Raw genomic sequence first — 27,847 nt, 5'->3', positions numbered from 1 at the left:
ACGGCAAACTACAATAACCATAAGCAGCCTGGAAGGATTAAATTCATGATTAAAACGCTTCGGTAGGGTTGGTTGCAGAGCGCAGGTTCAACCCTTAGTGGAAATTTGGCAGCCCAGTTGCCACCGACAACGTGTTTATCAACATGGCGGCGCCCATAGTCTCTCAATGTGCTCTTTGAGATGCCGCACGGACTGGCACGATCGTGCTGCGTTCTCTGCAAAAACAAACCGAAATCATGTTTTCAGCTTCCCTTGAGGAACAAAGGCAAAATATCGTACACTGGCACTGTGCTGCTGCCGAAGACAGGCTTTCCCCAGCGAATCACTGGCGCAAAAAGAACCGAAAGTGATGAGAAGATCGCAAAGGCGAGTTTCTGAAGCGGCAGCTTTTGGTGCGCTTGATAAGCTGTAATATCCATCAGTTTCTGTGTCTTACAGTATACTTTAATCATCACGCTACGGGGTTACCATCCGAATAGGATAATACGTTTTGGTGGGCGAACTTGGCCGGCTCAAGCTGGATCGCGGGTAACGCTGTTATTTCGAGTATTCGTTCCGTTGCTGGAGTCATTCTCAAGATCTGTGCTCGTTGCCGAAATTAGACTTCAGAAACATAGATCTGATTCACTTGTTTGGAGACCGTCGGGCCTTACTGGCATGCGTAACTGCATCTGTCAACTGCCTATTAAATCTACCATTTCAGTCAGATCGACCCGTTGTGTTGTTATTAAGTATCTCACGCAGAAACACGAGATGAGAAAGAACACAACGGCACAATTTACCGTCGTGTCGTCGTGTTTCTTGGCCCGTGTTTCTGCGCATGCGCTGTTTTAATTTACTTCCTAAATATGATGTATCAACAATTGCTCAAGTCTCCGCCTTAACACATTGGATGAATATTTTTCTTTTTCAGTATGCGTGTTTCGAAGAGCACTACACCTGGCAGCGCGAGAACAATAAGGGCCCAGATTTCATTTTGCACGACGGACCACCGTACGCAAACGGTGACACACACCTTGGGCATGCAGTGAACAAGGTGAACCTGTTACGTTTCCACATAGCAAATAAATCCTCAGAAGACTCATATGCGAAAGACCCATAAGCGATAGGCTGGTGTGGTGCAGAGCACATGTCGGAGCATTTGTGTCATTATTAAATATAGCAGTGTATAACAGCTGATTGTCTTTATTAGCTGTGGAGTACGTTTTATTTTATGCGAAGCATACTACTTTAGCTACCACTTCAGCCCTTCACCGTGGTTATGCGCCTCCAAATCACGTGATACATGACGTCACACCACGTGACACGATGACGTCACGACAGTGGAGAAACGGGGGCCCACCTCGCGCCGTCGCTGTGGTTGTGCGCCTCCAAATTACGCGACACGATGATGCTTCGCATTCTCAAGGCTTAACCAAGTTAAGTCTCAGCCATTTTTAAAAACACTGTAGCTAGACACAGCAGCCGTGGTGTGAAGAGATTTTCTCAACAAATGTACTGTGTTAAATCACAGGAAAAGGTATACGAGTTTCATGGAAAAAAGAAAAAGAACTGTTGCATTTTATCTGGCCATTGTAACTATCTGTTTCGTGTTCTTGTAGGTACACTTTTCGTGCTTTCAGGAGCAGTTTATTCTGTGTTGCGTCCTGAAAGATGTGTGTGTTGGTGCCTTTTGACATGAATTACTCGGCAAAGTAACCTTGAAATCTGTGATGGAACCTTTGCAGATCTTGAAGGACATCACCATCAGGTACAGGTCACTCAAAGGTGACCGTGTGCACTTTGTGCCAGGATGGGACTGCCATGGCCTTCCCATAGAGACAAAGGCTCTTACAGCCGCCGAAAGCCGAGGGTCGCCGAAAGACATTCGGTCCAAAGGTAGCTGATATCTACTGCAATTCATTTCATGATTTAAGAGCTCCAGAGCTGACCACGAGATTTAAATGAGGGACTTTGGTCTGCTTAGCACCGCTGCAATAAACACCTTTAGCGATCCTCATATCATAATGCAATGTGTAGCCTTTTCAAAAACACTTGACATTATCTCAGTGCTTGAAATTAAGTTGACTGTGAGCCTAATTGACAGAGATCACAGTGGCTAATGAAAGTGGTGTTCTACCATTTTTCAGTTTGAATTTTGTCTGGTCTTCGTAAGGGAAACAAATATAAGTATTGTTACTCTGCAGTTATTGTTAAAATTACAAGCTTACGATACCCACGAGGGAAAAGCATCTTTTCAAATTACCTGAGCTAAGAGATCGCTACTTAAGCAGAAGTTACCGCATTGCATAGAATGACTTTTTATAGTTACTCAGATAGAAATGCGGACATATATTTTTTGTCCGCAGGGAAGGTGTTACTAATGTCATGAGCATTTTTGCATGTCTTGTATGTGCATTTGCATGCACCCATGTATACACATCTGTACGGCTGAAATTGATTGTTTGTTTGCTGCATAAAAATTATTTGACACAAAAATAATAAGAATTCAGTCAGGACTGGCTCCTTTGTTTTCTATACACATGACTGCTGTATTGGGGTTTCACAACATTTTCGTAAAATGCAAGTATTACTGTGCAAATATTACTGCTAACTTGCTAATTGTTCATTATCATTACCGTAGCTAATATTACCTACCAATGATTCACATAATGCCATAGATTTTGTAAAGCCTTAACAGCTCACGAAAGTGTTGAGCAGAGTTTTGATTTGTACAAGCTGGGAAAAATGTGCATCTGTGTTAACGCCATCAGTTCAATGATTCGCTAATAGATGGCGCTGATGGTGCATTCCTTTTGCGTTACTTCTTCTTATCCTCCCTTTCCCAACTGCTACCCAAGCACACAGCTTTGCTTCTGCAACCATCCGGAAGCAAATGGACTCATTCAAGCACTGGGGCGTCATGGCTGACTGGACGAAGCCATACAGGACGTATGATGTCAGCTACATCACACGGCAAATTGAGGCGTTTTATGATCTCTATGAAAAGGCAGGTGTTCTTGTGCATTGGGAAGAGTCACAAAGCTCTTTTTGAGCAGTTACGCACATGTCCAAATTTTGGGGCAAAGCTACAGGTGTAAACAAGTACATCACACTAGTCACCTTTTTACTGCCAAAATGGTCCTTTAGTTTTCTTGTTTTTTTTTTATTTTCATGTATGTACTCGGTCCATTTCGAATGTGTTCCTATACTGTGGCTAATGGCCATTCCTGTATACATAGTTTTGCAGTGAAGTTTCAGAGTTACACTTGCTGCCTTTCAGTTGCTAATAACGAGGCTGATCAGAGAGATGTGCTTTGCCTTTAATCGCTTTCCCTACTTTTTTGTCCTCTTAGCCTCTTTTCCACAAGCTTGTCTGTACTGAATTTTGCTAAAGTCTGGCTCCGGGCTAAAACTTTGTCATCGCAAAATGAGGTGCATCTTACTTCTAGGTTTCATAGCTTCCATCGTGCGGAAAATTATCTACAGCTTGCAGATGCTTTGCTAAAAATAGAATGTTATAATATGCCGCCCAGTTAAGTCCAGAAATACAACTTATGTGGTCTGGAAACACGAGTTCATCACTAGCCACAAATTTCATCGAGACAGACAATTTATCAAGCCGTTCCATTATTTCAGCATTGTTTCAAATATCGCTGGTCATCAAAACAAAAAAGGCTCATGGCAATTTCTTTAGGGTGACCTTGCAAGCATTAGCCAGTTGTCCGTGTGCTGCTATGCGCATGGTCTGCATGCATTCTTTAAGCTGCTTATCAATTTGCGGCTTGAAGGGCATCCTAAATGAAAAGATCAAAGAACTTTAGATTTTATACTGTTTTTACAAACTTGTCTTGATGCTCTTGTGTTCCTTTGCTCATTTTGCTGTAGTGTGTCATTATGCTGTCAAGCTTTGTTGTAATGTTGGCCTGTGAAGTTTAGCAAACTTCTTCCTTTTCTTCAGGGTTATGTATTCCGCGATTACAAGCCAGTCTATTGGTCACCTTCTAACAGGTAAGCTTCAGTTCACATCACTCAACAGTGCAAAAATGCGATAGTTGACGTCCTTGTCATCTCTTGGCCAGGACAAATAAAAAAGCTTGCAAACATATAGATGCTATAGAAAAGTGTTACTTGGAAAGCATCATGACTGGTATTCTTATAACGATACTATTCAAAATCTATTCTCACTTCCTGTGGTGGACTTTGGCTACTGAGTCCAGGGTCGCCAGATGTCATTCCGGCCACAGTGGCTGCAAAAAGCAAAAATGCCTATGTGATGTGTGACACCAGTGCATGTTGAAAAGCACTAGAGGCGGAAAAATTAATTCGGAATCGTCCACTACAATGTACCTCGTAGCACACGCATATGCAACTTCTGGACATTAAACCACGATGTACTATTCCAATGTTTATGCTCTTAGGATGGTTCAATTTAAAGGCGTTTTATATTTACCTAACCGTTGCTGTGTCATCGCTAGGCCTACACAATTGCTGCTCAGCAAAAGAGGTGATAAGAATGGAGCAAAACTGAATTGCGAGGAGTAGTAATGATAGATTATCTCCTTATCTGACACTGTGGTGTCAGTCTGATTAACATGCAACCAGACCAGCTGAGTAATTGCTCGCATGTCCTGCAATAAAACACTGGAAACAACTTGAAACAACTGCATGCAAAGCGGGTTATTTGTTAATTTTTGTGTGACCTGCTCTGACTGGATGTGGAGAGTGATTCTATTATCATGACCGTGAATGCAAGACATGCTTACTCTCACCTGTGTTAAGAGCGTTAAGCTACAGTAAGCAGCTGCTGCAGTTCATGTAGAAGAGCTAATGTTCGTACTGTGTAATTGCTATAAAAGAGCTTATGCTCGTACTGTGTAATTGCTTGCAGGACTGCATTGGCTGAAGCGGAGTTGGAGTACAATGCGGATCATGTTAGGTGAGATTCTGCGAACACATATTTTTGTTTTCCTTGTTTTCTTACATGTTGGATTCCCTTTTCTTATTGCTTGTTTGGTTGTTTGCTTGTTGCAGCAAATCTGTCTACGTTGCGTTTCCTCTAGTCAAAGTATGCGACGCTGTGCGAAGCATTGTGCGTAAGTGGGTGCTTTGTTTATTGACAACCTTATTAGTGCATGCATCTTCTCGTGTATAATCAGGAAGTCACTGAATATAATGAGTAGCTAACGATTTGTCTTTGTCCGCCATGTAATAACTTCCACATGTGTGCTGCTTGATGTAGTTCATGCATCATTCTCTGGTGGTGTTCACTGAATGCAAATTAAAGAAAAGAAAAAGTTTTAGAATATGGAGAAATAGTTCTAGTAGCTAGACATTCAGTTTGTAGCTCAACCTCTGACAAGTTGAACAGCTTTTCATTTCATTCATTGTTCCCTGAAAGGCCCAAATGCATTAGATAGGAAAGGGGGGGGGGGGGGGGGAGGATGGAGCAGTGTTTAAATGCAGACAAACATTTCTTCCTTGGTTTGTCTCCAAAATTCTTTCTTTAATCTATTCAGTTCATCGAAGCAAGCACTTCTACATGAGGAGTTGCTATGCCGTGTATCTAATTGCCAAGACATTGTACGGCATTTCAACTTTTTGCACAGCTATTCATGCCAAAGGAAAAAAACAGCAAAGCAGTGCAAACTAATGTCAGGTGCTGCACATTTCAGCAAAGGACGTTGACCTTTCGGCGCTGATTTGGACCACCACACCATGGACTCTGCCAGCAAACCAGGCTATCTGCTTCTCGCCAAATCACCGGTTTGTGGCTATGTTCTTTTTACCTCGTCTTTCAAAAAAATGGTTACACTTGTGAACCTTTGCTTGTAGGCTATTGGCTAGTAGCATATTCTTGCTGACATTGTGGTCAGTGACACCAGATTCCTTTAATTTGTTCTCTGTGGGCAATTTAATCCAAACTTGATGTAATTGCACATGATTGATCAGTTTACAGCTCTCTCCAGCTGAAGATATAGTTGCCAGCAAATGTTTACATATTACAAGTGGATGAAGAGTGCACATCTCCTGATGCTTGCAGGCATATCAGCTGGTGATTGGCTTTCGTGATTGAGTCAAAATTAGCTGTTTTCTGCCTACCCTCGTCACATAAACATTTACTGCTTACTTCAGGTCTCTGTGAAAGCATCCATGCCTTTAGAAAGCATATGTTTCAAATGCTATGTTAAAGGGACACTAAGGACAAAATTGAGGTTGGCCTGTGTCAATAAATTGTCATGTTCTAATGACAGAGGCGGTTACATCCACTGAAAATAGAGCTTTTATAAGTTAGAAGAGGTTAAAAATATGAAATGTAGGTGTCGCCACTAAAAACCGTCTTAACTGTGGTGCATCAAGGCTGTTTTTTAATGTGGATCTCTGACGCTAGGCTACACTGATACCAGTGATCACGGAGTCTTTCTTGGTCTTGACATCACGAGTTTTAATTGAGTGCTGATAAGAAAATGTCCTATTTCAAATCCAGTTTTCTCAGCAATAAAGGCTTTTTTTTTTGCTGTCAAAGAAACATCACCATAGCCGCAAATAAAGCAAACAATCAATTTTTACTGAGGACGAAAATTGGACGCAGTATTTGTCATTGTCCCTTTATGTTCGTGAACATTGTCCTCAAGTGAATAAATAACGAGATTTTCTTTTCCTTTTATAGTATCCCTTTAATGGGCCTCTGCAGTGTTCGTAAATGCTATGATGTCTTGCACAACTTTCAGGTACAGCATCGTATGTACAAAAGCTTCTCGGAGACACCTGGTTGTGGCCTCTGATCTGATCTCTCACCTTCAGGAAAAGCTCAAAGATGAGCTGGAGGTACTGGCCACTTTCCAAGGTAATACCCGCATTCTTGGCTTACATTGCACCATGCTTCCGTGTCAAGGAATTGTGAAATGATTTGTGCATTTTTGTCAATGCAAAGTCATGCTTTGGGCATTGCCGCTGTGCTTGAAGGGCCTTGCAGTAACAATTTTAATTTAAATCACATATTACATGCATTTGCCTTTGTATTCATTGTTAGTATGAGGAAAAGAACTGCATGAGTTGAAATTCATAGTACTAGTTGTACTTTATTATTGTAGGGTGTTTCACCTAAGACTTTACACAATTTTAAAAAACAAACTTTTTGAGTTAGAAGAGAGCTCTGTCAGTGGAGTAGTACAGCGAAATACAGCGAATCCGTGCCAACTAGCAGGCTAGTTAACTAATATTGACTAGTTAACTTTTTAACTATTACTGTTAGGCTCCTTAATTATTGTTAGGTGCGTAGCCCACCGTAAGTAATATCCATATAAGTTTTTGGAGTTCCGAAAAAGCGGTTACCTAATTTGAGGTATTCTTGCAAAGCCATTCGTGCAACTATGTTCCTATTTCTTCTACAAAGCTAGTGGTCGAAATGGCTTGAAAGTGGTCTCATTCAATTCCTAGAGGCATTCTGAGTGAAATTTTGCAATTTGTATGCATGTGAGACATGCACAAAGCCACAACACTGCTCAAATATTCGAGGGGCCATTTGTTGTCTTCCTTGGTCCTGATTGGACGAGAGGGCTGTACCTTTCACAGTGTTGCAAACGGGTTGTGAGATGAACTATAGGCTGATGATGATGATTACTTTCACTGCCTAATTTGCGACAGGAAGTGACATCCTCTCCGATGCTGCATACACTCACCCCCTGTATCCTGGCAAGGAGCTCCGCTTTCTGCCGGGAGACTTCGTAACCATGGAGAAAGGCACCGGTCTGGTCCATTCAGCTCCCAGTCACGGCTTTGAGGACTATCAGAATGCCCTCAAGCATGGCATAACGCTCGAGGTGGGCGCTGCTTATGTTGTTTGCACAATAAAAGATGGAATTCCTAAAAGTAATTTGGAGGAGGCTGTAGAATACCCGCTACTTTGCGTCACTTCTCTGTGATTACCTTTTATGCCTCTTACGTATCATTTTCTTCTTTAATGTGAGCATGTTAATTAAGTGACCACTTTCGACCTCACATATAGTTTTTCACTAAAGTGGCCACTTTGCTTTGCTCATTGTTTTGTCTGTAGAGTAACTGATGTTCACAAGCTAAAAAACCACTCACTAGTAACCACTTGTTTTCAAAGAGCCAGATGGATAGATGACGGCATGTAATTTGTTGGGTGGGGTGGTTGCACCTGATGCAGGACGTGGCTTTGTACTGCATTGGATGTACTTGGGCTTCTGCTGCTGGTGATGATGATGATGATCACTAATTTTCATCTTGAATTTTGTTGATGAACCTTTAGGGGGGAAAGAAATTACTTCAGGCAGCACGTGAAATAAAATTCCACTAGAGATAAGTTTCACAGTTTTCTTGCGAACTTCCAGGACTGCCTAGTGGATGAGGAGGGACGCTTCTCGTCGAGTTGCAGGCAAGAGTTGCGTGGACTTTCGGTGCTGACTGAGGGCTCCGAGGCGGTCGCCAAGCTCTTGGCCAATCACGTCCTGCAGACTGGCAGCTACACGCACAGCTACCCTTATGACTGGCGAAGCAAACAGCCCGTCATTGTGAGGTCGTCGAGACAGTGGTTCATCAACCTCGATGACAGCATGAGACAGCGGGCACTGGTAACTTGTCCATTTTTGAGCTAGAATGTGTACTGAATACCGATTTAGGGTCCCGAAAAATTTTCTTGGCTTTATTTTGTTTTCTGAGTGCAGTGGGGCACAAAGCTTTCACAAAGCTTCAGGACAAACCCTGTTGAGCCCTGGTCGTGATCATTTCGTGAACCGTCGTTTAACTTCATGGGTGGATTTAAAGAGGAAGCGAGGGAAATTACCTTTCGACCCCCCCCCCCCCCTTCCCCGCAAGACATTGTATATGAGAAAAATTTCGAGGGGGCACTTTGGTGATGTAAAATGCGATGAGGCAAAAAAAAGCCTTTCCCACAACGCTCTCCAGCGTCCTTACGCTGGACAAGGAGAACTGCACATGCATTGGCAGGAAGTCGGCGTAGCATGTGGATGGGTGGCGCCATCTATTGTGAATGCCACAAATCACAAACGTTTCATGTGACGGATGGACAAGCAGAGTCGTCGCCGCAAGTATGAGCCATTAAAGGCTTTCATCTTAAAACTATATTTAAGCACTGTGATGATCTCTAGAAAAGTTTAACACTGTGCTACGTCATGTCACATTTTTATACATCTGAATGCACTTTACAGAACTGCGTTTTTTTTTTATTGTTCCACAATTTTTTTTTTAACCTCCTCCTCACAATTCCTGTGCAGAGTTGCCTGAAAGAGGTGCAGATCCTGCCAGAGTCGGCACGTGCCATGTTCGAGAACCAGCTGACTCAGCGCCCTCACTGGTGCATCTCGAGGCAACGGTTCTGGGGCGTCCCGATTCCGGTGGTTTTTCAGGACGACAGGTCACTCACGTCAAGGTGATCAAGAGTGGCTCATTAAGTTTGGTTAGCTTTGTACACGAATGTGACAAACCACAAAGGCCTTCCCATCATGCCCGTGGTGGATGTAGAAAGCTGTGCGACTTTCCTTTTCTTTTTTGCGTGTGTGTACATGATGATGCGTGCCACGACTCTCAATGCTGGACTGTTGACATTGCAAAGTTCTTGTTTTGGATCAAGTAATTATTAAAGCATCAATTGTATCAAGGCTCTTGCACACCTCATTAAGCGTTTTGTGCCTTTACCGGTATTACACAGCACATTGTATTCTTTTTCAATCATTGATTGCCTCAAATTGAATTTACTTGGTGCCCTGGCAACCACATAAGTGTGCTGTTCACATATGTCCTGTATCACAAGAGTCATTCACCATTCCTACATTGTACATTCCTGCTTAATTTGATTAAGTGAATCATTTTATAGCGGTACAGTGCTTTTTTTTATGAGTTAAGGGCTTATTAAGTCAGGAAATTAAAATTGCAGGGAGTTTGTTGGACACCTGTGCAAGCTCATGCAAGTGAGAGGACCGGACATTTGGTGGACAGCGACAAACGAGGAGCTGCTTCCCGATGAAGTGCGCAAAGAGGTCTGAGATTTGGCTGTTTTTTTCCATTCTTTCACCACTTCGGAGGGTCTATCTGAACGACGTCAATAGTAAATGTTAGCAAGGAAATAACACTATCGGACAGCGAGCGAAAGAGTTTTAGAAGGGCACAATGTAAGGCAGTGTATGTTTCTTTCGAAGAGAGTGTTATAATTTTGGGAACAAACTCATCATTCTGTGACTTCTCCGGCATTTAGCTGAAGCACAAAGCAACCCAGGGCAATATTTAGCTGCACGCACAGAGTTAGTTTTGCTGAAGACCTGATAGTAGAACATATGACCGGTTACTGAGTGCCTTTTAACCTGGTTATTAATTTGTTTTATCTCTGATGCTTACCAACACAAGGGTTGACTGAAATCTTTTCTTTCATGCTGTCCATCAGCTGGGAGTCGACAGAGACGCGGAGCTGAGGCGGGGCCAAGATATCATGGATATCTGGCTGGACAGTGGACTGAGCTGGAAGATGGTTCTCCTAGGCAAGTGGACGCGAACAGTGAGGGTGGAAACTGAGCTGCCTCAGCTTTGCATTTCTATTGTTAGCTGCAAAGACAGATGTACAGTCTTTATAAAAAATTTATAGCTCGCTGGCTTTGCCACTGAGTTATGTAGCAGATGTCTAACAGCCCCCTTGGAACTCCAGCGCTCTAAAGTGCTGAGGTAAAATACAAAGCTGCCCCTGTGATGTTCAGTGTTGGAGTTCCAGAGCCTTCCACCTAAGCTTTGAATTTATTTATTTCCAAATACTGTTAGCCCTTGCGGGCTGTTACAGGGTGGGGATAGTATAGACAGTCAGTACAACACAGTTCCAGCTCTTTTACAAAAGTTTCAAGTGAATAAGCTTTGTTCAATACGTGTCGGTCAAGGTTATTCTATTCTATAATTGTTTTAGGCAGAAACGAAAACTTATAGACATCAACTCTAGGCATGTATGACATAACGGCGAAGGGATGGTTAGTACGCAATGACAGTCTTCCAGGTAGTCACAAGTACAAGCTGGAATCCAGATTGAAGATATTGTGATGAAGCTGATAAAAAAACTTCAGCCTAGGAATTTTTCTGCAAATAGCCAATGTTGGTAACTGTGCTTGTAAAAGAAGTTTTGATACGGACCGCGTTCTTTGGTAAGACGAAAATATAAACCTTACTGCCAATCCTTGAACACGTTCAAACTTTTCTACAAGATATTACTGATTTGGATCCCAAATTATGCTTGCGTATTCCAGAGTTGGTCTTACTATTGATTTAAATGCTTGTAGTTTGACATCCGATGGTGCATCTTTTAGCTTCCGCCTTAGGAATCCAAGTTTTCGTTGAGCTGCTCCTCAAATGTTTTGCACATGATCACTCCAGTTTAAGTCATGACTAATCAAGATACCTAAATATTTTAATTTACTAGAACTCTGTAGTTCTCTGTTATGTACGGGAACACTAATGGAGTCTTCTTGTTCGACACAATCATAGAACTTGACTTATCATAATTAATGTTCATGTCCCACTTCACACAGCAATTATACACAACCTTGATTTTCTCCCCCAGCGAGTGGTCAGCCCTAAACATCTTTCTTATTTAGCACTACTACTTCCAATTAACAGGGGCTGTTTTAGTTCCTGGTGACCTTGTGAACATTGGGCTTAACTTTGTGTCAAATGTTTCTTCGCGCCTGGTTACACACGGCCTTTGTTGAAAAGCTAAACTTTATGCTACGTGTTCTTTCAGAGCCACATGAAGCGGACGTCTACTTGGAAGGCCTCGACCAAGTTCGCGGGTGGTTTCAGTCTTCACTGCTGACAAGCGTTGCACTCACGGGCAAAGCTCCTTACAGGTAATGAGTCCACAACACTGAAGAAATGCTACATTGCACAAAACAGAAGCTTAGCTTGAACAAGCACAGGACAGTCATTGGTGACTTGTGCTAAGAGGCTCTTGGGGAACTGTATCCTGAAGTAGTCACTTCCAGCATTGCTTTAGAACGTTCTTGTTATACCTTACGCTGCAAGGCACATTTGCTAAGATTATTAAGGCAGTGTGTGCAGCAGGTCTGTTTGTTATTGCATCGTTACTGCATTATCATTGCACAAGTTTCTGCATCAGGCGAGGTGCATTCTGTTGATGGTGCAACATAGAGGAGAGCCTGCACTTTGCTGAAGGATGACCACTTAGTTGCTTAGAAGATGCTTTCCACGGGAACTCTTTTTCACTCTTGAATTCCTTTCATTGATGTTGATGGAAACTGTGCCCACCTGCAATCTTCCATCACGCTCCTTCTTTCATGTTTCACCATTTTTTGTTGCTCCAGCCAGCTAGTACGTTACAAGAATATCAGTGTTCCTAAAAAGTTTAATTTCAGAATGCAACAGGTCTCTGACATCATCCATCCATAGAATTTACGTAGTCAGAAATACCTGTCTGCTATGCAATTATAATTGATGGCTTCATCCGTTTGTGCTAAAGAATCGCTGTGGCCGAGTGTCTTGTGGCAGAAATTTTTGTTTTTACCCTGACAGCCATGTTAGAGAATGCTGGGATTAAAAAGCATTGCATCCATATTGAGGCTTTGTTTGCCTTAGCATATTTTTGGCCATTCTTGTTTTGTTTTTTTTCTGGTGACCAAACAGGAAGCTGTACATGCATGGCTTCACACTGGACGCTGAGGGGCGCAAAATGTCCAAGTCATTGGGAAATGTCATTGACCCTGAAACGATAACCAAAGGTGGAAAGGTAAGTCTGACTTATTCCACCAAATACTAAACTTCTGGCCTGGGATGTAGGTACGGGTTCCTAAAATTGTATACCAACATCACCAACTTTGTGGGTAAAAGAATGCAAGAAATCTGAGCGTAGAAAACCATCAAACAGAAAGAACTGAATAAAGCCAGTCTTCTCAATGATAAATTTAGGTTGTGTTAAGCTGGTTTCTAGATTACCAGTGTAGTGTTTCGAAAGTTTAAGTCCAGGAGGCACATTACGTTAAAAAAATTTACACCTCCGTCTTTTGCTACTGCTCATGGTGAGTTTCTGGATTCTGGCTTAATTTGATGTTATATTTCAGAAAAACTGTGTCAGTATTTAACTGCATGTGACAAACTGTATTGTGCACTGTGCTGACATTGTGTATTAAAGGGCAGCTTCGGAGGTTTTGCGAGTTCACCAAATATCATTGAAATTTATACTGTAACGTTTCTCTTGTTCCTCATTATATTTTAAGCATAGTATAACTAAAGTGTAATGGAGCTGTAATGGTGTAGCGGAAAAATTTAATGAATTTGTGGTGGTGTAATGCTTCTCACTACTCACTAGGTGCGTAAAAAATTTGAAAATAATCATTTAAATAATACAGGCAGAAAAGGATTCACACCTGTTTTGCTGTAGTATATTAGAGATAAAAACAGTGGAAAAAGTCATTCATAGTTTCTACAAAATGCACTGCTGCTTTGCTTACATTCACTTGTGCCAAAAGCCGTGCCCTTCTGCATGAGTGAAAATATATTGTGGAGAGTTATTTTTCATACATGTTACCTTAGTAAATTTTTACAGTTCTCGAGCAGTTTCAAAATTGCTGAACCCATTTTTTCTGCTTCACAGCACCATGACTTGTTGCTGCAATACCAGAACAATGGTTTTGTGAACGGAAGGGGAAAGTTTTAGGCATATGAAGCGTCCTTATAGCACCGCTAATTTTGGCATTTCCCTTGAGACGATAGCGCGCATATTAAGTACTAGTGGAGAATTAGCTTCAAACCATCGCATCAGTGGCAACAAAATTGATGAGAAGTGAATTTGCCACTGCTCTTGAAAGGGTCGAGATAAAGCAATTGTGTGACGAAAGAATCGAAGTGGTTATGCTTACTTCTTGCCTGTTTTCAGGACCTGAAGAAAGACCCTGCCTTCGGAGTTGATGTGCTTCGATGGTGGGTTGCCGCCCACACGAGCAACCACGAGAATGTTCCAGTCGCCAAGCACGTCCTCGCCGGGTGCCAAGAGAATGTTGCTAAGGTCTGCTGTTGCTTTTTTATGAGCAGGGAACACCTTTAAGACGTGATGTACTTAGACAGGCTAAATATGCCAATCCCTGCGATAATTACAGTGGTTTAAGATGCATTATGCTACCATGCAAACAAACGACACAGGCAAAAAGAAACAGACAAAGCAAGGCGTGCTTCTTTTCGCTAGTGTCCTTGTTTGTTCGTGGAGTTGCACAGTGCATTCCACATCAAATCATCTGCCAACTCACCTGTTTTTATTAACCAAACTACCAATGCAGTGGCGGCTATGCAGTCTTTCAAGACGTTTGCTTCGATGTCAGTTGAGAGTTTAGTTACCTCAACATCAACACGAAATTGTTGAGGCAGAGTTCCATATTTGCTAACACTGAATTTTCTGCTCTTAAGCTAGTACGACTATTTGAGAATTTCAAATGTTCGAGTGAATAGTAAAACGTTCAGCATGTGGTTCAGTCGTAAAGTTTGGTACTTGAAATCTCAAAGTATTTGTGAAAAGCCGATAACAGTTCTAGACTGTTTGCTCTTCTTAATTTCAATGCACTTTTGAGGAGGGTTGTTTGCAAAACTTGCATTTGTGTTTTAAAAACTCAGTGTATTCTTTCTTTTGGTATGTAACGGCCTTGTGTGCAGAGAAATAATTGGTTTAGAAATGCCTCATAATGCCATCCAAGTGTTTTTTTGCACACCAAATTTTTCAAACTGTAAAAAAATTGAGTAGGTACGGGAAAAAGAGAAGGCACGCCAACTCTCTCCCTCTTGGTGTATGCCTCAACCAACCGCACTGTGAGGGAAGGGATGAAAGAGAGAGAGAAAGCAGGAAGGGGGAAAGAGTTGTTACATTGAAGGGCTTCAGAATAATTCGATCCCCCTTGAGTCCTTTAACCTGCACTGACACTGCATAGCACATGGGTGCGTTTTGTGCTGTGCCTCCATCGAAATGCAAATCCCGCAGCCGGGATTTGATCTTGCATCGTCGTGCTCAGCATCTGAATGCCATAACCACTGAACCACCGTGGCAAGTTTCAAAATACCTATTTGCTTTCAGTTATTTGAAGCAATCCACTGTTTGCGTTGAACCAAAAATCCAACATCTGCGCAAACCCCTATGTGTTGTTTATTGACATTTGCAGCTGCGGGGCACGCTGAGATTCTGCCTTGGAGCCCTGTCTGACTTTGATCATTCACATCATGCGCTGCCCTACGACGAAATGCTCCCCTTGGACCGGTTCATGCTGCACCTGCTGAGAGGATTTCATACTCGGGTACGATTGGGAGAAATTAAGCGATTGTACTTTTATGTGCTGAAGTTAAAGCATCCCTCTAGCTGAAGGCTCTGAACAGATATTGAACACCCAGGGTTCTTAAATGTGCTGTGAAATATTAACACACAGGCATATTTTCATTTTGCGTCCGTGAAAACGTGACCATAGCAATGAGGAATTTGAGCTGTTGGCTCAGCTTGGATGAACCTGTTGACCGCTTGTATCAAAAACTTAGTGCTTTGGTGTTGCCTTTTTAGAGACTATGTTATTATTTATTATGGTTTGTTCACCATATTCTTGTAGCCACGGTTCTGTAGGTGTTCTACTGCAGTATAGTGCTTGTCAGTAAAATCATGAGCTACGAGGCTATCGCATAATTGCCCAAGATATGCTTCACATTTGTTTGCACAATATTGATCCAAGTTTGCTACACGTGTAATTGGTCATAGTATTATAAAATTTAGTTTGAGGGCATCCAGTACACCTTTAATGTTTTGGGGTAATTAAGTTTGCCAGGCCTAAGCAGTCAACTACGAAAAGCAATGCACGGTATTCTTGAGTCAGCTTGTTCACGAGGGTATGTGTTACATTAGGAATATCATCTGTGCAAAGGTTATCTAGAACGTTGATGGCTGCTGAGACTTCTTTCAATCGTCTTTGTCATGGCTCCATTTAAGTCCAATAAACCAGGCTTTGTGCCAGCGATATCCAGGCAGTCTCTGTGTATTCCTTTTTTATCACTAGAACGTCTTTGATCCCCATTAAGGACTACTTTTTTACACTTTATTCAAAGTGCCCGTAGATGCTATCTTTGAAAGCGTATCGCATTAGTAATGAAAGAGGCACATAACACTGGATGAAAAAATAAAGACAAAGTTCAAGCAAAAGAATGAGTAGGAGCTCGAATAAGAGAATAATCGGAGAGATTAATGGGAGAAAATACGAAACATGTCTGCAATACTAAAAATGTAATTGAAACTAGCTCGTTTTTGCTATCACTGACACAGCCTTGTTGTCCACTTCTTCAGGTCACATCCCTGTATGAGGAAATGAGGTACAACCATGCCTGCACTGCAATCCTAAACTTTGTCGTTAACGAAGCATCATCTTTTTACTTCCAAGCAATCAAGGACAGGTGAGCACTGATTGCTTCACACATCTTGGTAGCAGTCTTATCTAAGTTTTGTGCAAGAGATAAGGAAAGCTAAAACAAAAAAGAAAACAAATTGTCTCTGGTCTTCTCATGATCAGGAATAGTTCTAAAGGAATTGTGGACTTTCACAAAGCAATGTGCAGATGCTGTGGCAATGACATAACAGACTGTTGCCACCATCATCGCTCAGTGCCAGCAATCGCAGCCATTAGCATGCGCTCGCCACTGGTTGAGGCATTAAATCACATTTTAACAACGATTTGTAAATTTCGGAGAGACGAGGGACTGGCTTAGCGGACGTTGACCGATTGCACAAGCAACCACCACGAATTGGCCTTTTTTTCTACCTGGGGGTGTGTGTGGAAAGAGCAGGCTTGAAGGCAGCCGGTGGCAGAAAAATTTTACAGAAACCTCTACGAAGCCAATGAAGGAAAGTTTGGTGTAAATTTTCAGCACCGAGAGCCAAGATGCACTAAAAACTGCAGTTATCTGGTTGTGGTTATTGTAGTTGTAGTACTAATGACTTGGGCAGTGTAATAGGCTGGGTATTTTATTGGTGACAAAACAAAGGAGCTTTGAGAGTCGCACCACTTGAGAGTTGCACAAATTCAAGGTGACTCACAGTTATCTCTTTCCCACGTTGTCGTGCTTCAAAAGTTCTCTCCCTCTCTTCTTTTTCATGTGTTTGTAGACTTTACTGCGACGCGGATGACTCAGCGAGTCGTAGGTCCTGCCAGACAGCTCTGAGCCACGTATTGGACGTGCTGGTGCAGCTGACGGCGCCTGTCGTTCCCCACCTCACGGAGGAGGTCTTCTACCACCACGGGGACCCCGGAAGGTGTAAGCGCTTCTTCGCAGAAGTATTCCAGTTTTCAGGGGTGGTTTCTTTCTCGTTGAAATGACATATGCTATCGATACAGGCCCACTTCAATTTTTCCTTGCTTTCTTTTTAAGAACCTCAGCAATTCAGAGCATTTCCCATTGAAATGTGTTTATATTGTGATCACTAATTGAGTCTAAGCACTGTTCCCATTTCAGCGGTCTGTGATCTGAATTGAGATGTTAGGTCAGGATGTTATGACATTAGCACAAACAGAAAAAAAAAAAAAAAGTGTAGTTTTCTTACTTCTTATCAGTAACGGATGGTAAGCCATCCGTTACTGATAGAAATCGTATTTGTTGTTTGAAATTCTTTTTCCAGTTAATTCATGGGCATTACAACACTGACATCTCGAAAATTGTTAGTTACTCTAGTGGTTATGCAACGCGCCTGAGACGTTCTCTTTCCGTAAAACCTTTATCCACAAGAATGAACTGCTACAAATATTCCTATTTTCCTAGAACTATTACCGAATGGAACAACCTTGCTGGTCATGTAGTCGAACAGAATAATTTGTCCCATTTTGAGGCGCTGCTGCAACAAGTGACGAACTTTTGAGTGTTCGGTTGCTGAGTAATTTGTTCTGATTTACTCAATTATAACCTGTTATATGCTTGGCTCTATGACTGCAGTGCATGTATTCTAATGTTGTGAAACGATACAGTACAGTGTGATGTAGTAATTTCGCTGCTGGTGACGCCTTGTCTGCTGTATTTTCTTTTTCTTTTTGTCCTTTGGTGTTACACAAATTATGCACCCACCTGCGATGGTCTTGTTGTTCAAAACAGCAGTATTTATAAATAAATAAATAAAATAAAAACATAAAGGAGACTAGATGTGTAGGAACTATCAGAGCTAGATAAGCAATGCATGAATGTTTATGTGTGATGCCTTAGTGAGACAATAGACCAACACTGTGTTTGCAAACAGAGGTTGCTCACCGGAGCCGACGCTTTTGTCTGCTGTAGTGCCCGGTTTTCTAATCAGGCTGTTTAAGAACTACCTTCTTTTGTAGAGCTGTTTAGGCTGTCTAGTTTAAATGACTGTACTTGTGAGCAAAACGCAGCACACGTGGCAACATCTCCAACAACACTAGAAGTCTAGTTTTGGTGAAACGCCAACCGACTGAGCGCCTAGAGGTTGTGGACAGTATGTCCGACATCACAACACACACTTATCGTAAGTTTAGAATGACACGAGCTTCAAAATGGTGCTGCATATGTTTTCGTGCTCTGCTTAAAAGTACTCTTGAGCTATTAACAAATGGCTGTCATCACACATGCATTGTGAAAGAAAAAAATAATTTTGAAAAGTTTTCTTTACATCTGTTCTTATGGGCTACGCTTCCGTTCCAGTACCCCCAAACGGGGGCATCTCTGGAATGTTCATACTGCGGTGTTTTTAAAATGTTTCTGCTTTGAATAGCATTTCATACTTGCATATTCTATCCCGAGATGTACTGGGTGTTTGTCAAGGAAATGACGGCCTAAAAGATGCACTACGAGATAAGAAAACTACTTTGTAAACTCTTGTTTGCATGCATTCCTGCGGACCATACCCCCAGCCTTCCACAGCAACACCACTGCATCTTGCTTACAACGCAGATCAGTGTCGAATTATAGCACTTCGTACAAGCACTTAAACTGCAGCATTAAACGTGGCTGTTTCCTCCGTATTTTTTCTTCATGTACCTGGGTGCCTGAAAATATGTTAACTGCTAGTCACCTCTTACATGCGTCATTCACTTTGTTTCACTGTTCAGTTGCGTGGTCTGTGTTTTGCACAGACCACGCAACTGACCACGATTTAAAAGTGTACTTTGTAAATAATATTCTATAACTTCTTTTCATATATTGTAGTTTGTGTATGTATCGGTGTCCTTTTCCCATTTGTCATCAACCCAGCAGTGTGTATAACTTTCAAATGCATTTGTTCAGTTTTAATCGTTTTTTCTAGTTTCAAACTACATCTCTGTGTAGCAATTCGTTCAATCGTAAATATTATAAATTATTTCTATAGTGTGCTCGTATGCGACCTGCCACCATTGTATGTATGTGTTTATCTTATTATTTTGTAATGGCTCTTAGATGAGCCACAGGCATTTTCGAGCTATTTTTTTTAGCTTTTGGCCTGTGGCTCATTCTAAAGAATGTGCACATTTGTGAAATAAAGTTTGGATTCAATTCAATTCAATTCAAACTTGCCCAAACCTAGTACACATGTTTCCTACCAATGGAGTGAATTGTCTTGACTGTTTGGCCAAATTTTTGAAATCGCTTAACAGTTTTACGATCAGCTTGAAGATCTTTTCGGCTCTCATCATTGGTTGGCTAGCGCTTACACTTTGAAACAACAATGCATTCTTTTTTTTCCTGTGCCTTATCTTTTTTACCAGATGACACTGGTGTCTTTCGCCGTGCGTGGCAGGCGCCCACGCCCGACTGGGAACGTCCAGAGTTCAGCGAGCTGGAGAAGCCCCTCTCAAAACTGAGAGAAGTCATTAACAAGGCCACCGCAAAGTCACGGTCATTGTTGTACGACGTTACAGTCATCACTACTGGTGATGACAGCCCATTTGCCAGCTGCCTTAGAGTGAGTTTTCACACACCTTTACTGAAAATAAACAGGGCACAAACACTCTTTTTTGTTTGTTTTAGGCACATTTGCTTCCAGGACTCCTGTGTTCAGTGTTAACGAAACACATTGTATAACATCCTTTAACATGCCTGGCTTCTTTTCTTGTGGTTTATTTATTTCTAGGGCCCTCACTGCCCAAAGGTTATGACTGAAGGGAGTTGCACAGTACAGAAAAACTGTCTCATGAAATATAAAAAACCTCAACATCAGGAACAGGAGAAGTGTATTTCTACAAAATTGGGTGAAAAATAAAGGCATACACTAGTAAAAAATCAACTTGTAGCAGGTTTGAAGACAGAAGAAAGCAGAGTTAATATTGCAACCATTTTTCATGGTAAACTTTTCCATCTAAAACACCTTTCCTTCATGTTCCGTATGCTGAAGCAGTCACGTGTTCACTTGTGGTTGTGATTTATGGTATCTGTTCATGATTATATAGCATTAATTAGCTCGAGCGATTCTAGCTCACATGGAGCTTTTGTCCCTCTGTCTTTCACCAAGCATGCACGCATCCCAGCAGCCTTCTCTGTATTGTTAAAAAAGCAAAGTGCCCCACTAATTGCCCTGCACATTCATGTGCATGTTGTGAAACAGTGATGCAGTGTCTGAAAGAAGGCGTGGCATTAAAGCAAGGAGACACTGGATTATTTGTCACTAATGATGATACATCATGGTCTGCTAGCGTAAATACCCTTCATCAGCCTCCATGCAGTAACAGGGCTCACATTACTTTCAGTAGTGACTACATGACAGTGTGCTGAAATGTGATGTGAATCAACATTTGACGATTAGTTGACATCACTGCGCAGGTTTTGCAGCCGGAAGCTACCGCCATTCATTCGGGACTCACAGATGTCCTGCAAGTTGCTTCGGTCACTTTCAAAGATCACGACGACGTAACAGTGGCCCAAGCAGATTCCGACAATGTTGTGACTTTGGATGGAGGTCAGTCTTTTGGGCATGTCGATGAATTATTGCAATCATGCCTTTGATACAAGTAAATAGCAGTGTACAGAAGCGAATAAGTTCCATTTATCTGAGATCTTGCATGCCTATTTCAAAAGCACCTCAACAGTCATTTGCACAATCTTTCAACATTGTCGAATGCAAGTACACGCTGCTGTCGTTCAGGAAGGATTTGAATTTTCATCGCAAGTCTGCAGAGCTCTGAAGCCTGTACACTTTCCCCCCTTCAAGCTCTAAGCAAGTTGAAGCTCCGCAAAAATGGCTTCTGCAAAACCTCCAAGTTCCTACCAAAATGTTGCTAGTACTTCTCCCATTATCAGGGCATGGCTGCAACTTTGTAGAAAGATAATACAGACTACTATAGTTTACATTTTCATAGCACATAGCGAATATGGCTTTAATAAAGCTGTTCACCATCGGCGAACTTAAGGCAAACATAAAGAGCTCATAAGGCAAAATTATGTGGGTGGTAGTCAGTACTGCTTTCTTCAAACTCTTTCAGGATTGCTTCAGAAATGTACACAAAGCAATTTGTAAGGACTAAATAATTTCATTTAAACCATTTACAGCACTGGAATGCATTTTCCTGCCTTGCTGTTCCCCCTTCTCTGATGTCATCAGTGCCGTTGAGATGTAGGAGCAGTGTCTGAGAAGTTGACTCTGTGATGCTTTCTTTTCAAAGGCGGCTTGCTGTGCGAAGGCAGTCCGCTCCATTTCTGTGCACACTTTCCACAGTTGGCGAGAAGGTCCTGGTTGTGATTGAGCCCACCAAAATGGCCGCTTGCGAACGGTGCCGCCGCAACATCTCCGAGGAAGCGGACCGCCTGTGCCAGAGGTGCGAGGATGTCTACGAGCGACTGAAATTCAGGTGGAATCTTCCTGGAGAGGAGGCTGCCTTTGCAGGCAAGTGTTTTTGGTTGATGCAAACATTAAAGGGGCACTGAGGTTGACGCTATCACCGGCTGTTGTCACATGCAAAGTGCAACGGTGTCAGTCGTCATTATCATTAGCCTGACTACGCCCACTGCAGGGCAAAGGCCTCTCCCATGTCTCTCCACTTAACCCTGTCCTTCGCCAGCTGCGGCCACCCTGCCCCGCAAACTTCTTAATCTCATCCGCCCACCTAACTTTCTTCCGCTCCCTGCTACGCTTGCCTTCTCTAGGAATCCACTCCATTACCCTTAAGGACCAGCGGTTATCTTGCCTTCGCATTACATGCCCTGTCAAAGCCCATTTCTTCCTCTTGATTTCAACTAGGATGTCATTAACCCGCGTTTGTTCCCTCACCCACACCGCCCGCTTCCGATCTCTTAACGTTACACCTACCATTTTTCTTTCCATAGCTCGCTGCGTTGTCCTTAACATAAGCTGAACTCTCTGCGTTAGCTTCCACGTTTCTGCCCCATAGGTGCGTACCAGTAAGATACATCTGTTGTATACTTTCCTCTTGAGGAATATTGGTAAACTGCCACTCATGATCTGAGATAACCTGCCATATGCGCTCCACCCCGTTCTTATTCTTCTAGTTATTTCCCTCTCATGATCTGGATCAGCTGTCACTACCTGCCCTAAATAGACATAATCTCTTACTACTTCCAGCACCTGGCTTCCAGCACCTGCGTATCGTGCATTCACATCATCCGAAATTCTGCACATTGCGTGCAATGCACTCCAGCCAGCGAATGTTGCGAATCTGTACCATCCCAAAATTCGTATATACAGCGTATAATTTCGTATAATCATAGAGATTCTGCTGTATTTTTCAAAACTACTAGACATCTCACCATCATGCCCACACTTATTCACGTATGTGAATCACCCATGTGGTTGGCTGGCCTAATGAAGTTGCTCTGTTCAATAAAAACAAGCAGCTGCTGTTGTCATTTCTTGCACCCTATTCAGAAAACGATGACAGTAAAAGACTTACTTTCGCGAGCTGAAAGCATCGTGAATGCGCCAGTCTTCCACAAAAGGCAGTTTCACACTGGTCTGCGGTGCTTATTGGCATTGGACATGATATTAGACTTGAGAGGAAAAGCGACGAAGTCCAATCGCATGGCATGACTCACTAAGGTGTATGATGTATTTGACGAGCACAACAACACTGTTCAAAACGTACACACATGCCAGGTATGGTGAAATAAATAACCGAGTAAGCAGAAATTCCGCTCAACAGCACTAATTTCTGTCAAGTACATTCATGTGGCATTGCCTTTAGACTTTTTTTTTCTTTATGACGAATTATAAGTTGACACTTTGCCCAAATTACTCGCAGGAGCAATTTTTAGCAAGTTATACAGCGAAACATTGTTATAGCGAACAGGCAAAAAATTAATAAATAGTTATAGCTAATTGATAAATAGTTATAGCTAATTGAAATTCGTAATACAGATGAATCTCATTTTAACGAAGTTCAAGGGGTCTGACAATTACTTCGTTATAGCCTGTGCACATTTCCAAGGGGAATCGCCAATCCTTCGTTGTATCCATTATTTCATTATAACGAGGTTTGACTGCATAAAATTTCGTCTAAAACGCACGCAAGAGCAGCGCTGGGGTGGCTTTACCCCATTACAGCCATTTTTCGTGAAAAATGGTACTTCAGAGCAAAAGCTGTTGCAGTTTTCAACCCCCACCACGACAGCTGACATATGAGTGAACGATGGCTACTACAAGCACGAACACTTACTGACCACTGAACTGAGCACACCGCTATATCTCCCGTGGCACTGTTAGCGAGCGAGGCAGAAAACTGTGAGCCTTGGCACAAACGCTTGGCAAACCATCACCAGTCAGTCGTGTATTGCGGCGAAGCCTGTCCCCTGCCATCCAAGCGGAGTTCAATAGTATATCCATATTATGGCCGACTGTGTCCGATATATGAAGTAAAAATTTCACGTGCTAAAAATATTTAGGAGCAATTTGATTATAGGCAAGTTAGTAATGTCCACATTCATTATATCAAGGTTCGACTTGCAAAAAAAATGGCTGAGGCTTAACTTGGTTAAGCCTGGAGAATGCAAAGCATCATCGTGTCGCGTAATTTGGAGGCGCACAACCACAGCGACGGCGCGAGGTGGGCCCCCGTTTCTCCACTGTCGTGACGTCATCGTGTCACGTGGTGTGACGTCATGTATCACGTGATTTGGAGGCGCACAACCACAGCGACGGCGCGAGGTGGGCCCCCGTTTCTCCACTCCCGTGACGTCATCGTGTCACGTGGTGTGACGTCATGTATCACGTGATTTGGAGGCACATAGCCACGGTGAAGGGCTGAAGTGGTAGCTAAAGTAGTATGCTTCGCATAAAACACAAAAATTAGATCTTCGCAGAAATGTGGTTGCTTACAGGATTTTGAAACAAGGCCTTGGTTGCGAGATTGAAAGGAGTTGTGGCATTGATAACATGACATGAGGTGTTTATGTTGAAATGAAAGTGAGCAGCCCATGTGCGTACAACATGGCCTTTTTATTGAACACAAAACAGCTGTCAAAGCGGCTTTCAGATTGTCCGAAATTTTCAAATTTTGACGTCTTGAAGTCCTGCGCCATGATCTTGCGGCAATGAGCGCTCGTAGAAAGTAAGTAGCTGCTTTGATGCACATAAGCAGTCAATTTAAGTGCTAAAAAAGAAAAAAAGAATGAAGCAGAGAGGTTCTGTAGTACCGGAAACTGCAGTAGCTACTAATTTTTTTTTTTTTTTTTCAAGCATTGGTACACACTCAAAAGCCACTTCTTTTTGCATGTTCATTTCCTTTACAGAGCAAGAAGAAAAGGTTGGATGCCAGACAAAGTCCCGGACATAGGTAATGGAAAGGCTCGTAACCCCGCCGTTACTAGTAATCTCAGTGCATCTTTTTCACTGTCAATAAAACCAGTTGCATTCGTTCATTCTGTGGTCTTTCATTTTTCAGTTTCTGTTGAAACTAAGTGCACCAAGAAAATATTTCTGCTTTCGTGTGTAAGCCATGCTTAGATTAATACACAGTAGAACCCCAATTACGCATCCCCTGTTAATGCGACGACCTGCATTTTACGACGAATCGGCACAGGCCCGGCGAATCTCCCATTGGGATTGATGCATTAAAAGCCTCGATTATACGACGGAAAAATATCACGCCACACTTTGTACCACGAGCAGCGGGAACCGTCCGGAACGAGAGATGCTGATGGAGCACTTTACTGGCAAACGTAACGTCAACCAACCTCGTTCCAGATTGGAATCAAGATGGACATACACATGTGCAATGATGCGATCGAGCGCACGACGGCCTGTAATGATGGTTCTGCCATGGCTCAGGCCATCTCGGACTCAGGACACTCGGACTCCGTGCGTAAAACCCGCGGCCGTCGGTGCGAGGCGGCTTGCCTGACCCTTTTTTCAGTGTGCTTCGCTGACAAAGGTGCTGGGTAAATTAGTTGTACGTTCATACCAGTATGAAGTTATTGTACGCGTGGTACCAAGATTAGCCATTTCTACGATCATCGGCGGTTAGTTCGAAAGCAAAGTTAGATCGATCATCGGCGGCAGCCTCAGTGCGGAGCACATTAGGCTTAGCTACAGCAAGCAAGTCAGGAGCGAGTGGTGCACTGTCACATGGCTGGCCGCACACAGTTGCAGAAAAGTTCTACAGGAAGTCTGGACAACGTCACTGGCACTGTTGTACTACGCGCTGCAAAATGTCTTCGAGGAGTTGGAGCCAGTCATATTTCTGGCACGTCGTACAAATAATCATTTTTGAGGTGCGTGTGACATGAGCACACAGGGTCAGGAGCGCACGCACTTCTCGTCTAGAGCCACCTCTTCCGATGCCTAAAAGTATAGCTACATGCAGTCTCAAAACTAATTCCCGCAGAACAAAAACAGGCGCTTTAACAACACGTGGGGAAAATAATTTCAATTAATTTTTGAAAGCCAGAGTGGCGGTCGTGACGGTTGCGTGAATGCGTCAGTTGTGCAAGCTTTTTGATTATACGACGGTTTCACACAGTCCCCAGAAAGTCGTATAACTGAGGTTCTACTGTACTATTTGAAATGCAAACAATGACAGTGGTTGCAGAGGTGCACACGGGCACAATGCAGGTGTATGTTACAACAAGTAAACTACCTTACACAATGTGCACTACAACTGCGCCTCAACTTTTGGACATCTAAACAACACCGCATAAAACTTCTCCTTCACGTAATTTTTTAAACTGCCACATTCAAGCAGGCAGTGATAAAAGCATGAGGCCATTAGTTGCCGACCATACTACCCTGTTAACCCTTTACGTGCCACTAAGATGGCTACACTGAACTTCCCAGGCAGTGATAAGCTGCCAAGAATCAATCAAGAAAAATTCAGAGCTCATTAAGTTTACGAACAACTAAATGAATTGTATCTTTGCAGGCAAAGCACGAATTTGTAGATCTCGAAGAGCAGGTAGCATTATAAACAAAGCAGACGAAAAGGTAGGTTTGCAGACAGATGTGAAACACAATGCAACAAGTTCTGTGCAGCATGTATGCTTATTTCTATTTGAATCGCTCAAGCAGTAGGTGGCTGTTACTTCTCGTCTCAAATGCACTGAACAGTTCTACCTTGGTACCTCAGTTTCGACACTAAAGGCCTGCTCAGGAAACTTGAACATCTAAAGGTTGCTTTATGTACATGATAAAATAGCACACCAACAGAATAACAAAACTTCATCAACACACTGACTCCTAGAGGTCCCCTTTAGGTAATTTGTGTTGGAAGGCCTGAAGGTAAACAGAGGAGACTAGTGGCGAACATATCACTGGCTTCAAAAATTAACCGTGCTCTATGTTAACATGACTTAGCATAGTTCCTGTGACACAACTAAGACTGTATTCCATTATATGCTAGCAAAAAACATTAGCTGAAAGCGTTGTCAAGAGTGCAGATTAAGTTGTACCATAAGAACTTTGTCATGTAAGCCTCCATTGCCATAGACAGGATCAGACGTCGCTTACTAAAAAAAAAAAATGCAGAAAGAGAGAGAGAGAATCTATTACTAGTTACATGCATTTGATGCTGTTAAAAAACTATACCTATTCTTCTATCAGCTCTGTCTATCATAGATGAGATGATGCTGAAAGTACAGCTGCAAATATGTTCTATCTATTCCATTATGTACACCAGGACTGATGCTATCTGGAACAATACTGTGGATACCAACCTCTCATCGAGATTGTTTCATTAAAATTCGTTACTGCTTTGAAGTTTTTTTCATATAACTACGTCAGCATCCACGTGAGCAATTAGCAAGGAAAAGAATGTGCGTCACTCCCAAACAGTTGGTTCCAAAAGAGGGCAGCATAGTGGCCAATCTCAAGAAACAACCGCGCGTTCGCGTTCTGATCTGCTCAGACCAGCTGGCCTGGAGAGCACAGCACCTCGACTGAACCTCGGTGTTGTCAAGCGTCTCTGTTCAACGCTGAGTCGGTCACGGCACCTGGCATGAACGCGGGGTTGGATATCACAAGAACGTCATCACCGCGTGACAGCAACCTCCGGCTAGGAAGGTTCGGACATCGATTCCAGGACATCCAGGAGGGACAGGGCTAGACGGTGTTCCGAATGGTCTTCCGGAAGCATGCCGACGATGAGCTGGAGGAGGTTCAACGTCTGCAGCGTTGGTGGGTTGCGACAACGAAGATTGCTGAGATCCTGGGAAAAAAATGACGCAAACGTTACCAGATGACCATCAAACTGAAACTTACTTCGGGCCATCAATCTTCTCTGGTGCAGTGACTTGCGACCGCGATGGCACAGTCTAGCAAAGCAGACATTTGGGCTAGTTGGTGTGAATTCATGTGAATTCACTCTAGGCCATCGTGCGGTTGAGTGACAGACCGTGGCAGAACAGGAGGTATCATATTGAGTGCTCTAGTGGCAGTAAATCAGGGAACTGCGTGAACTCTGGA

At 42.7% G+C, this 27,847-nt stretch overlaps 2 protein-coding genes across 4 annotated transcripts in view; one reads left to right on the top strand and one right to left on the bottom strand.

Moving 5' to 3' along the window:
- The first annotated feature begins 132 nt into the window (after window positions 1-132).
- IleRS-m (Isoleucyl-tRNA synthetase, mitochondrial) lies at window positions 133-24,810 on the top strand. Its single transcript, XM_089561295.1, has 24 exons — window positions 133-366; window positions 914-1,036; window positions 1,728-1,878; window positions 2,841-2,989; window positions 3,941-3,990; window positions 4,871-4,918; window positions 5,014-5,075; window positions 5,655-5,745; window positions 6,711-6,826; window positions 7,627-7,802; window positions 8,337-8,576; window positions 9,240-9,394; window positions 9,899-10,001; window positions 10,403-10,496; window positions 11,738-11,843; window positions 12,637-12,739; window positions 13,886-14,014; window positions 15,153-15,284; window positions 16,313-16,419; window positions 17,129-17,277; window positions 19,713-19,909; window positions 20,764-20,899; window positions 21,656-21,823; window positions 24,682-24,810. The coding sequence occupies exons 1-24, from the start codon at window positions 181-183 to the stop codon at window positions 24,723-24,725; spliced, it is 3,015 nt and encodes a 1,004-aa protein (XP_089417421.1). The 5' UTR covers window positions 133-180; the 3' UTR covers window positions 24,726-24,810.
- The window catches only part of Rab3-GAP (Rab3 GTPase activating protein), a 51,881-nt gene continuing 48,403 nt past the window's right edge, over window positions 24,370-27,847 (bottom strand). For all 3 annotated transcript variants that reach the window (XM_089561292.1, XM_089561294.1, XM_089561293.1), the window contains exon 33: window positions 24,370-27,590. In XM_089561292.1, coding sequence (XP_089417418.1) covers window positions 27,438-27,590 — 153 coding nt within the window. In that variant the 3' untranslated portion in view covers window positions 24,370-27,437. The remainder of the gene's footprint in view (window positions 27,591-27,847) is intronic.

The sequence above is a fragment of the Amblyomma mixtum genome, chromosome 9 (assembly GCF_055824585.1).
Source record: "Amblyomma mixtum isolate Tamu chromosome 9, ASM5582458v1, whole genome shotgun sequence".
Lineage (NCBI taxonomy): Eukaryota > Metazoa > Arthropoda > Arachnida > Ixodida > Ixodidae > Amblyomma > Amblyomma mixtum.
This window is presented reverse-complemented; position numbering and strand designations above follow the sequence as displayed.